The sequence below is a fragment of the Diadema antillarum genome, unplaced genomic scaffold, assembly GCF_040938485.1.
Source record: "Diadema antillarum isolate AM-2024a unplaced genomic scaffold, OU_Dant_1.0 scf00000134, whole genome shotgun sequence".
In the NCBI taxonomy this organism is placed as follows: domain Eukaryota; kingdom Metazoa; phylum Echinodermata; class Echinoidea; order Diadematoida; family Diadematidae; genus Diadema; species Diadema antillarum.
The window spans coordinates 1,708,355-1,720,868 of NW_027271023.1; the positions used below are offsets into that span (position 1 = coordinate 1,708,355).

The following is a 12,514-nucleotide window of genomic DNA, read 5'->3' on the forward strand; positions in this document are numbered from 1 at the left end:
GAAGATGGCTACATGTAATATCTCTCTTCTGTCCACCACAGAGCCACTACTCAGTCCTGAAGGGGGCAGCCTTTCTCGGCATTGGGACGGAGAACGTCATCAAGGTGAAGACAGACAGCAGGTGAGGTTTGGCATCTCTCGAAACCATCTTTCTTATACCTCGGGATACTTTCGCGAGCATTACAGCCTCCTCATGCGTCAATTTAAATGAAGTGATTGTTGTGATTGCCAATGACATATTTTGCCACAAAATGGCCTTTTGTGAGTTCCTTATGGCCATATAGGCAAGTTATTTATACTGTCACTGACATTTTGTGGCAGCAGTCACAGGGGATTTACGATCAGCATGCTAATGCATTCTTACATAACGTTGATAGTAGGAGCTTGTGCTGCGCTAGGTGGAAGTCTGTGATATGTCTGAAATATTAGGCAGTTTGGCTCTTTATTGTGAGGGAAGATGTGACTGACAGTGGGTATTTATCTTCTGGGAAGCATATTGCATGGAGAAGCTGCATGAAGATGAGTTCTTCAGTGAAGTAATCGGAGGATAAAGGAAGGCAGACTTGTTGGTCCTTGTATTGGTTTGTCACAGAGTGCACTGCAAACATCACACTTCAAGCCATCTCACCAAACAAAATAGATAGCAGTGCAGTGTAGCACCTGAAAACTACTCTGTACAAGTTGTTTCCTTGCAGGTTCAATGTATTTCCATCTTTTCATATTTCCTCTTTTTTTTTTTACCTTGAGAAATATTTGTGTGCAAGCAAGTTGTTCAGTAATCTGTTTTTGTTTTGTTTTATTGTGGTTTTTTTTTTTCTGTGATCCTACTGTACAGTTGCCATGCTAAACTTAAGGTGCTTGCTTGAAATATATTTATCAAGTTGCCATTTTGCTGATCACTGCCACTCTTAACTATGTTTTATTACCAAACAGTCATCATATCTTGCCAATTTTATTTGCTAAATAGCGGACGAATGTTGCCCTCATCTCTGGAAGAGGAGATCCTTGCCGCAAAAGCCAGAGTAAGTTAGTGCAATCTGCTTCTGATAATGAACGCCCCATAAACTTTGAATGGGACCGACTTGACTTCTGTAGACAATGTGTTGACTCTGACATCATTTTTGCAATATACTATGAGAGTCATTGCTGTCATTCTGGTATTTGCAACATACACTATGGAATGATTAATGAACTGGGTTAAAACACTTAGTTGAATGAATACAATATAAAGAGAAATTCCTCTTAAAGTACAAGTACCTTTGGAAATTCCTTTTGTGATGTACTTCTGCTGTAATTTACATGCAGATAAGAATTTTTGGTGAGGACTTTGAAGAATGACTGTGTTCATGTTGCATGATCTGTGACAATGTAACTTGATGATGTACATTTGTCTGCAATCAGCCATGTACAATCCATGAAAATACATGGGTATGGTGTACTATTTTTTGTGATTATAAGCAATGTAGGATTCTACATTGTACATGCAATACATATGGGAATTCCTTGTTAAACTGTTGAAGTACTGTGAAACACAATAGCATCTTTAAAGGACAAATTCACCGAAAAATATGTGTTGATTGGGTGAATGCATCAATGTTAGTAGAACACATCAGTGAAAGTTTTAGGAGAATTGGACAAAACTACAATATAATGTGAGGTCATATGCATACACTGTAGAACAATGTAAAAGAAAATGTAATGAAAGTTCTACATATTTTCACTTTTCTCTCATAATAAGAGAGCACTCGTTTCTCGCAGGGGGAATTACATTACCCTTAAAATACATCAGTAATTGAGGGAATGTGTACATTGAATAAAAGAATGAAATGTTGTGGAATTCTCTCTTTATTTTCTTTAGGCAAGTAGCATCACAAACTGTAGTACAAGTTGTAGTCTTCTCATACAGAAATGGCGGCACTGAAACCTTTAAAGATTTATAACATTTGACAAGATTGTCTGATTTTCCTCAAGCTTTCACTGTTGTGTTCTACTAATATTGCTGTATTCACTCAGTCCACACATAATATAAATTTATTAAGGTGAACTTGTCAAGATTGTCATGTGATTTGCGCTAACATGGCGATCTCTCATTTCTCCTTTTCCCTAGGATACGATTCCTCTTGTGGTAGTGGGCACCTCAGGAACCACAGTTCTTGGAGCCTATGATCCTCTCGACAAGATTGCGGACGTCTGCGAGAAATATGGCATCTGGTTCCACATTGATGTGAGTTTGTGCGATGGTGCAGAGGTTTAGATAATAAAAAAAAAAAGATAAACATTTGCGACAATGTAGCAAAGCTTCTAGTTAATGCAATTGGAGAATATATTTTGACTTGTTGCGGGCACTTCCCTCTGTTTGGAATGTGAGCAATTTTGCCTACATGATCAGTAGCTTTCATATATAAATGCATCATTGTAAAGTGTCTACTGTAAAACTACAAGATCTGTACAGTGACATGTAATTGTACTTGGGGGGGGGGCAGGGATACATGGATATTGAAAGTCTCAACTCAAAACCACTCAATTATGCCAATCATGGATGATTATCATTGTTAAGTTGCTCTCTTTCATTTGTCTATCAAACTTTCACTTTCAAATCTAATGCAACAATGGCGAGAATTCCCTGTTTCGTCTTGGCTTGAATTTTCACAATTTTGAGACAAGTGTGTGTCTGTGTTGAGGATCTTGTATAGAGATAGGAATAAAGTGCAGCTCATGAGATTTACAAATAATCAATCCCGGTGATGAAACTAGATGTGAGTTAAGCATGTATAGTTTTGTTGTCAAGGCAGATGAGTACAAGAAACAATACATACCTAGCTCAATGTCTGTTCTAAGTCTGTGAATCCATTGTATACTGGAACCTTGGATTCTTGTTTGAAGTCTGCAGAAAAGGATTTACATGTAAAATCTCATAAGGAATGAGCTAACTCTGCCTAAGACTAATTCATTCTTTCAATGAAAGATCGGGGAGCTCCCACATCTGTTGTGACTTGTGCATTTGTTTATTTGCACTAAACAAGAGAGAACAGTAATTGTAAAGTGCCAAAACTTGCACTTTGTATACTTGAGACTTGGGGGGGGGGGGGGGACTGGTGGACTTTTGGACTTTGACAAAGCACTAGCCGCTATATGTAAATATTAGGATACCTTTTTTTTTTCATGCCTGACTTCATCAAAATACTGTTCAAATATCACTGCTTATGTGAAGACGACTCTAAAAACAGGGCAATGTTTGCCCACTTTGTGCTGTGAGATCTATGGGTGCAATGTCAGGTGATGCAGTGTACATGGAACACATTATGCAACAGCTGTTACCAGACTATATCACTCACTGGATCATATATTAACCTGTTGAAATCTAGTCCTGAGTGTACTAGGTCTGGTGTCTATGGGAAATGCATGTTAATTGTTATACATACGTAAAAACCTGCTCTCCCTCAATGAATTGATGAACATGCGGTCCTGTGTAAAGGGAACTATATGTATCCAAATTTATTGTCGTCAATCCTACAAGATTGTGTGTCACTGTACCAAGCGGTCGATGAAATTCTAATATACTTGCCCCGTGAATGTGTTTTGCACTGTCCTGAGTAAAAGTACAGTGTACCAACTGGCTTCTAGTGAGATGTTGTCTTACACACTGTAGATGCACAGGGACATTTTACCCCATGGAAATGATCAGATCTAGCATGTTTGCATGATTTGATACTAAGAACAAAATGATTAAAAAAGTCGTGAAATATTTCCTGCACCATATTTTGCCCATGTGAATTTTTACCACATCCAGCAGATGTGTTGACAGCCAGTAGATTTAGAAACATTATAAGAATCATCTCACACAACCTAGTTCAAAAATTTGATTGAAAAAGAAAACAAAAATCAATGTTAACAGTACCGTGATGGCACATAATGTGACGTGACATGATTATTAAAATATGAGCAAAGCTGTGTTAGATTTCTTAAGAATTAATGTTCTATATTCTATGATTAAGAATTCTGCCTACAAGATATTTAAAGGATTCCATAACCTGTCTGAGATACCTGAAATGGAAACAAAAGTCTGCAGGTTGGGATGCACCAGACTGATCGCTCAGGGTGTCAATTTTGGTTTGCTTTCGAAAGAGACTGAAACTTAAAACCCAAAACACAGATGGAATAGATTGACTAGCGGTATATTACTTACCAAGCTGTCTACAAGGTCAAGTGATAAAGTTTCAAATGACTGATTGGTACATGGCATCATGGAAATTTCCATCAACATTGTCAGCATTAAACCATGAGCAGTTGTGATATTATTAGGTGCTCACTTCCACTGGATCCGTGAAAATGTGCCACTCCAATAATGGGACACAAGGTCAAGATGGTAATTTGAGATAGAGACTTTTTTCTTTTTTCACGGGAGATGGGGAAGAGATACTATCACATTGTAAATTTGTAATGTACTGATATTAGATTACATCGATCTTTATGGTGACCGCCTGTATACAGTACAATGTAGGTCTGTAAAGTATGCAGATTAGGGAATATGATGATCATACCTTTCACTTATGAAGTGTAAAGAGAAAAGAAAGGTATGCGTACATTGTGTGGCATTGCTTTGTGTGAACACACATGACATGTGTTTTATTTAATAGTAATTGTGTATATAATCCATGTTCATTCACTGTGCCGGTGTGCCCCAGTGATACATTAGTTAGTGAAGAAACAACTGATAGAAAACCATGATGTTTGCATTGAGATCTATGGAACCCTTGTCATACATGTACAGAATTTGTACCTAGTGCAAGCATACACTGTATGTGAAGTATCTATTTAAAAGGTCCAGTTTACCTTTGGGAGCAGTGATTTAAAAAATTTTCAAGATATCACATTTGATGCATACAGCATGTGTAGGTCTGTTGTATTACAAAACATCCTACCATATAAGATTTTCACAATAAAGCCTAAAATATCAGGAGATAATTTTTATTCTTTAAGTTTCATTCTTCATAAACCATAACTGTAGATGGTTTAGTCTGGAAACATTTTCATTATAACTATTGTTCACATTTTGTGTATTTAACAATATTTAATATCGATAATACGGATTCAAATTTTTACAGTGGTTGTTTCTATCCCAAACTCACATTTTAGAACTATTTTGAAGCACTAATGCTGGGTTTTTGTTTCATCTACAAATGATAAATCATGCCTTTAACTTGAAAAAATGATAATGAACTGTTTCTTTGAAGAGAAATTATGAAGAGTTAATAGTTTCAATTGTAGATGAAAGCAACACAAGGAAGGAACATGTTTTCTTCATTTGAATACACTCTTAACTTTTTTATATGACATGAAGCAGGAACAGCATATTCAGCCATGAAGGTGTGCTATCTGGGAAGTGCAGCTTTTACCCCAAGCACAATCGCAGCAGTGATCTGAAAAAAGCTGCAATAAGCTTACAGATAAATGATTACAAAAAATGCTAGAGCGTGTACATGTAGGTGGCCACCAATTTGGCATCCGCCACATAAATAAACATATATTTTGAAAACCAGCTAGCATCTTCTTTTCTGTCAACAGAGCATGCAATAAATTCATTCACTCATTCAGGATTACCTTTTCTTTCTTTCTTTCTTGATGTAAATCAGTTGGAGTGATATATATTTGGTGTCTACAAATGTTTTCTGTTTTTTTTTTTCAATGCATGTCTTTCATGTCATGTATATTTTCATTCTTTTTCTTTTTATATCTATCTCTCTCTCTTACCATCTATTTTCTCCTCTCCATCTATCACTATCTATCTATCTAACTATCTATCTATCTATCTATCTATCTATCTATCTATCCATCCATCTATCCATCTATCTGTCTGTCTCTCAGGCTGCATGGGGAGGAGGAGCCCTGTTGTCCAAGAAGTACAGACACTACTTAAACGGAATTGAGCGTTCAGATTCCATGACGTGGTGCCAGCATAAAATGATGGGGGTCCAGTTGCAGTGTTCCGCCTTCCTCCTGAATGGAAAGGTAAGAGGAACAATTTAGCTCTCTAATTAATTTCAAGGTCTAAATCCATGTTTTCTTTATCTTTTTTATTTGTTTGCTTTTAGGTAGTGGCATTGTTTCTTTAGTTTCTTAAATTTTGATAGGGCTATTATTATTTCTTTGCAGAACCTTTCCAGAATTGTGCATATTTAGATTTGATTTAGACAATCACAACAATTGCTGAAAACAATAAAGAATGGAAAATTAAAGCAGCATAGAAATATTACGTATTTGAGGCATCATTGTGTGTTAATTAAACCAAACAAAGGCATGAATGTTCTAAAATTGAGAAAACTGACATACAAATGTACATTGTTCATCATATGAAAACCTCAAAATGCCTGTTTCTAGCAGTTGTCCTTTTTATGTGCCCATACAGGCACTTACAAGTAGCTTAACCCGTTGAGGACGGACTGATTTTGTTACAACACGCATTACCCATAGAGACCTGCCCGAGTATACATTGTACTCGGGACTCATCCTCAACGGGTTAATTTGCCAAGCCTTTCCATCAGCATGCAGTATGAAATCCATCAAAACTGGACATACTGTACTTGTAGATTTGCAAGCCCACTGAGGTGTGACTCAATCCTGTGGGCGGGCCATGGTGAGACAATCAGGATTAGGGTCACGAGGTAAACTCTTTGAATATCGACTGAACAAAAGTTTCCAGGTGTACAATGTATGTGCCTATATGGACAAACAAAGCACAGTAACAGTTAACTGACTGTGACATTGCTCGCATACATGTATCCATTCATTCTACATACACACCAAACTCAGTATAAGGATCTATACACTGTGTGATGACTTTGTGTGTGTGTGTGTGTGTGTGGGGGGGGGGGGGGGGGGTAACATATTAAAGGCAGCCTAAATTGCACAGAAGTGTATGTTTTTCAGTGTCGAAGCATGAATGTGTAGTTTGCTGGGCTCAACGGTGTTCACTTTGCAGAAATTTGCCAAACATCAATTCACAGTTCCAGTGTAATAGTTTCATTCATTTTTAGCTCACCCGAGCAGAAGGCTCAAGTGAGCTATTGCAATACAATAGCTCACTGTCCAGCGTCCGTCTTGCATCATCCGTTGTGCATTGTCGATCATGCTTGAAAACCCCATGACAGATTTTCATTAAACTTGGCAGGTGGCATCCCTTGGGGGATACGATCTCGACTTGTTCAGGTGGGCATCATGCTCCCCTTTGGGCCATCAGGGGGGCCCAAACCTTCCAGAATTAAGGAATCTTTGAAAATATTCTTCACTACAACCAGAACTGATAGAGCTATCAAAGTTGAATAGTACTATGAGTTAGTACATACTATTGATAAGTGTTCTGTAGTTTCAAGTTTGTTCATGGCGGATCAAGGGGTGCCCCCCCCCCCCCCCCCCCCCCCCCCTTGGAGCCATGTCAAAACTGATCGATAATTCCATCCCTGGCGGATTGTATGATGCACTTTGGATGACCCGTGAAAATGCTTGTAAAGCTCAAGGACGTATGCTTTACAAGTTCAGATCTTCTCCTATGGTTTCTATTGTCACAGCTTTTTGCCTGCTGCAAGCAACATTCCTTTTCTTTTCTTTAAAATCTCCGTAGTGGTGTTGTTACTCAGTGTTTTGCTCATTTTGAATAATGCGTGACATTTTGACAAGGAAAATGTATTCTGATCTCACGGGTGGGACGGCTGAAACTGCATCAAAGTATTAGAGGGATCAAATTATTTGAATTTACGAGGAGGTAGTATTCTATTTGTGATTGATGTGCTTGCCATTATAGATAGACAATAACTTTATAGTCCGTTGGGTATTGAGGAGGTATTTTGATCCATGGGATTACTGATACCATCCTTGTTCTAGAAAATGATTGTGATCCAGTACCATTGGGGGTATGACAAGCATAATCTGTCATGTATAAAAACATTTTTTTTTTTTTTTTTTTTGGGGGGGGGGGGGGGGAGTTTGTGTGTTTATGACTTTTATTTGATACATCCATTGTTGCAGGTGCATGAATAGACCATTCATGTTCACCAAGCATACGTGAAGTATATCCGCCCCCTTGTCTTTTGAATTTTATCCACGCATTGTCACTGCCGGTTGTTTTTTTTTTAATATATTGTCGCTTCTGCTTCTACTATTTACTTGGATGTTTTGACTCTGAGAGAAAAAGAAGTAAAGTTTGTAAGCATATTACATCATTGACAAATCTCTTTTTCTGTAATGCCACAGAATGTTGTGAAGAAAGCCTTTGGGGGTGGGTTAGCAGAAAGAAAAAGACATCCCTGCTTTAAACACAATAGCAGGGCTACCAAGTGTCCCTGATTCTACAGGAAGCTTTCTGAAAACTCTGTTATTTCTTGTCACGGATAAAAGAATACAGAAGGCCCTCCCCGATTTTGGGTCATCTTTCATTTCATTTCAATTCGTTTTCATATTTCTCAGTAAAAATGGTACATGATATCCAGCTTGGATGTACAATGAAATATTATTGACATGGGACATAGCGGTCGATATATCAAATTCAAGTAAAAATGCTGACAGAAAAAGTATGATGGCACTTTATACGTAAAAGCTTCATCTGATTATTGTGAATATGACACACATGCATCTCCTGGACTGCTTTTGAAACCTATGTGCTTTGACAAAGAATTAGATGTCGGAATGCCATCAGGGATACACCTTTTGTTGTATGATGAACTCCACATGTATGTATTTATTATGACCAAACAAAGTGCATCTGGGCCCTGTTTTATGAAGAGTTATAATCAATTACTAGTATATAGTTGATTTCTATGCTAAGTCTATGACAGCCTGTGTGGTAATGAAATTTATAATCAATTACATATTTTGATGAAACGGAGCGTAGATCAGATGTGTTGGCCATAAATGGGAGCTATGATCCAAGATCCATTATTTTGAGACTTCACATATAGTGTTTTTCAAATAAAGGCATTTATGTTTTGATTGAATGAGAAGGCATATTTGTGTGTTCAAGAGAGGCTACAATAGAATATCAGTGAAATTGAGGAAAAAGAACAACAGCAGCCTCAAATTCAATATTTTGTTGGAATTTGACCATGTCAAAACTATGGTCCATAATTATTCAACACCCGGCTATGCACTTTAGATGACGCGTGAAAATGCTTGTAAAGCCCAAAGATGTCTGCTTTACAAGTTCAGTTCTTCTCTTATGGTTTATATTGTCACAGCCTTTTCCCATCAGCATGCAACATTCTCTTTTCTTTTCTTTTTTTTTTAATATTTTTAACCTTGTTAATGGTGTTGTTACGTGTACATAGTGTTTTGCTCATTTTGAATTATAGAAGATATTTTGATGAGGAAAATTGTCTGTGATCTCACAGATAGGACGCGGGAAACTGCATCAAAGTATTAAAGGGATCAAAAAATTTGAAGATATGCGGAGGAATTATTGTGGTTGTGATTGATGTGCTTGCCATTATAGATAGACAACATCCTAAGAGTCCGTGGGGGATGGAGGGGGAATTTTGATCCTTGGGATTACTGATACCCATCCTTGTTCTGAAAAAGCAATTGTGATCCAGTGCTGTTGGGGGTATGGCAAGCATAATCTGTCAGGTATAAAATCCATTATCGTTTTGTGTTTTTGACTTTTGTTTGATACATCCATTGTTGTGGGTGCATGAATAGACCATTCACGATCACCAAGTACCACATACGTGGAATGTTTCTTTTCCCCTTGTCTTCTTTTTTATTTTCTCAATGCATTGTCACTGCCCGAATTTTGTTTTCTTGTTGCTGCTTCCACTACTATTTATTTGGATGTTTTGACACTGAGAGAAGAAGAAGTGAAGTTCTTTGAGCATATTAGATCATTGACAAATCTCATTTCTGTCATGCCACAAAATGTTGTGAAGAAAGCCCTTGGGTTGCAAAGAGGGGTGGGTATTAAATCAGAAGGAAAAACTTACATTCCTGCATATAACACAATAGCCGCATTCACACATACAAAATAGCGAGATAACGATCGCGCTTAAAATCTCGAGATTTTTTGCAAGCGTTCACAGGAACAGAAAAAGCTTGCTCTAGTTTCGATCCATAAATCGATAAATCAATTGTTTTTGCACCTCATAGTGGTGTGGTGTGCACGCTGTTGTGATGTGCGCTTTGAATAATGGAATATAAAAGCTCGAAATTATTTGGTCCAGCATTCACACTGTCACGTCGGGGCAAAGCAGTGTGCTAATTCAGAAATGAGCGTGCATTGTGCAGCTGATCACACTAAATTGTGGATGTTTTTGGGTTAAGCATTGTGCAGCTGATCACCAAATTGTGGATGTTCTTGTGTCCACATGTGCACAAATCTCGAGCTTGCGATCACGATGCAAATCTCAAGATTTGTAACATGCTAATTTGCATGTGACATGTGAATTTTCTTTAGTAGTAGGGCTGTGTGTGTGAAGTGTCCCTGATTCTCCAGGAGGCTTTCTGGAAACTATGTTATTTCTTGTCCTGGATAAAAGAATACAAAAGGCCCTCCCTAATTTTGGGGTCATCTTCCATTTCATTTCAATTTATTTTCATATTACTTTCTCTGTAAAAAAATAAATGACATGTTACAAGACAAGATGATACATGATATCCACCTTGGATGTACAAAAAATATATATATATTATTAACATAGAACATAGCGGTCAATTATCAAGTCGAAGTAGAAATGTTGGAGAAATACCATATGGTCCCTACCTAAAAGCTTCTTCTGATTATTGTGAATATATACCACACAAGCATCTCCTGGACTGCTTTTTAAACCTTTGTGCTTTTGACAAAGAATTAGATATCAGTGATACACCTGTTGTTCGTCGGCTGATCAGCACCACGAACTGAAATTAATAGGAGTCCCCCTCTTCTGACTGTTCTGTAATATACCCAATGTGTGCTTCAAAGTCAATTCTAAGGGGATTTTACCCCCACAGACTCTTGTCACTGAGCAGGGATGCCACCCCCATGTAACGGGTGCATGATGGAAGTTTACTGTCTTTGTTGTACTGTCCTGAGGCAGTGTACATGTATATCTCAGAAGAACTTGACTCTCAGTAGCTGAGCGAATGCATGCAGGATTAATGTGGAAGGGATACCTTTATTTTTTCCTTCTATTTTTATGCATGGAAGCCATTGGCCCTGTTTGGTTGTTTCTTTGTTTTGCTTTGTTCTGTTTTCTGGGTTTTTTTCACCTGCCCATGACCTGGTGCTCATGGTGTGACGGAAATTTACAGCCAGGTTGCTCATGAATGACATGATTCATACTTCACACAATCACTGTGCTACACTGGTAATTCTTTGAAGTTATGCACTTGACTCTTCTCTTTCCCTGTCTTCCCCCCCCCCCCCCCCCCCCATGCTGATGGAAAATTTGCACTATCCCTTTGCACAGAAGTTCAATAGTGCAGTGCAGTTTGTACGGGCTTCATTGGCTGTAGGACATGTATGTTTTTTTTTTTTTTTTTTTTTTTTTTAGTATTATGGCTATTATTTGCATCTGATTAAATATTAAAAAGAGTAAGGGTGGGATTTCACGGAGCACGCGAACGATTTGCGAAGGACGCGAATGGCAAAATCCAGCATTCGTATTTTAGTCTGCAAAAGTTCGCCAAACGAACGTGAGGGTTCGGAAGCGTCGTCAGTTGTTCGCGAATGTCGTTTTTACTTCGGCGAGAATTTCAAAAAAGTTTGAAATTTTTTGCGAACCTTTTCCGCACACTTGGTCGGGATTTGCTCGTGAATTGTTCTCGAAAGTGTCTTTAAAGCCTCGTCATATGCGCAAGACCTTCGCAAGACACGCGCGATGTTCGCAAAATGTTCGTGAAACCCCAAACAGACTCCGAAACTTTGGAGAATGTCTCGCGTATGTTATGCGAAATCTGCGAAGTTTTTCCGATCATTTTACGACGTAATCGCAAACTGTTCGCGTACATTTTGAGACATTCTCGCGAACATTTAGCGCACGTTTGGGGGATGTATGACTTATACGTTTTCTACAGATAAAAATCGTAGCATACATCTAAACATCAAAGAATTATTAACAACTATAGTAACAAAAGAAATTAAAGACTAGCAAAGAGAAAGAAATGTTTGATATACAAAAAAAAATCGCAGAATACACTTAAGATTAATCTTAAGTATGTAAAATTTCATTTGAACTATAGAGATTATGTGTCGGAAGAACTGAAAAAAAAAATCAGATGCTCGTTTCTAGTGGAGATAGGTATTAGGAAAAAGAATGTAGGCAAGCACACGATAGAGAAATGAGAGAAAAAGTAAGGAGAAATAGAGGAAAGAAAAAAAAATTCAACTCAAGACAGCTTCCACCTCTCCTTGGGTACATTTTCTCCCATGATTATTGGAAATGTTTCGTTGTTCGCATTTCCGTCGCGTGTTCTTCGTGTACGTAACATGCTGTACTTTCGCAATGATACACACGACATTCGCACAAACGTCGTGGAAACTTCGCACAAA

At 37.9% G+C, this 12,514-nt stretch overlaps 1 protein-coding gene across 1 annotated transcript in view; it reads left to right on the forward strand.

Annotated features, from left to right (window-relative positions):
• Nucleotides 1–12,514, forward strand: part of LOC139720914 (cysteine sulfinic acid decarboxylase-like) — a 28,849-nt gene that overhangs the window by 13,166 nt on the left and 3,169 nt on the right. The window contains exons 7-10 of the mRNA XM_071632241.1: nt 42–121; nt 968–1,022; nt 2,108–2,224; nt 5,866–6,009. Coding sequence (XP_071488342.1) covers nt 42–121; nt 968–1,022; nt 2,108–2,224; nt 5,866–6,009 — 396 coding nt within the window. The remainder of the gene's footprint in view (nt 1–41; nt 122–967; nt 1,023–2,107; nt 2,225–5,865; nt 6,010–12,514) is intronic.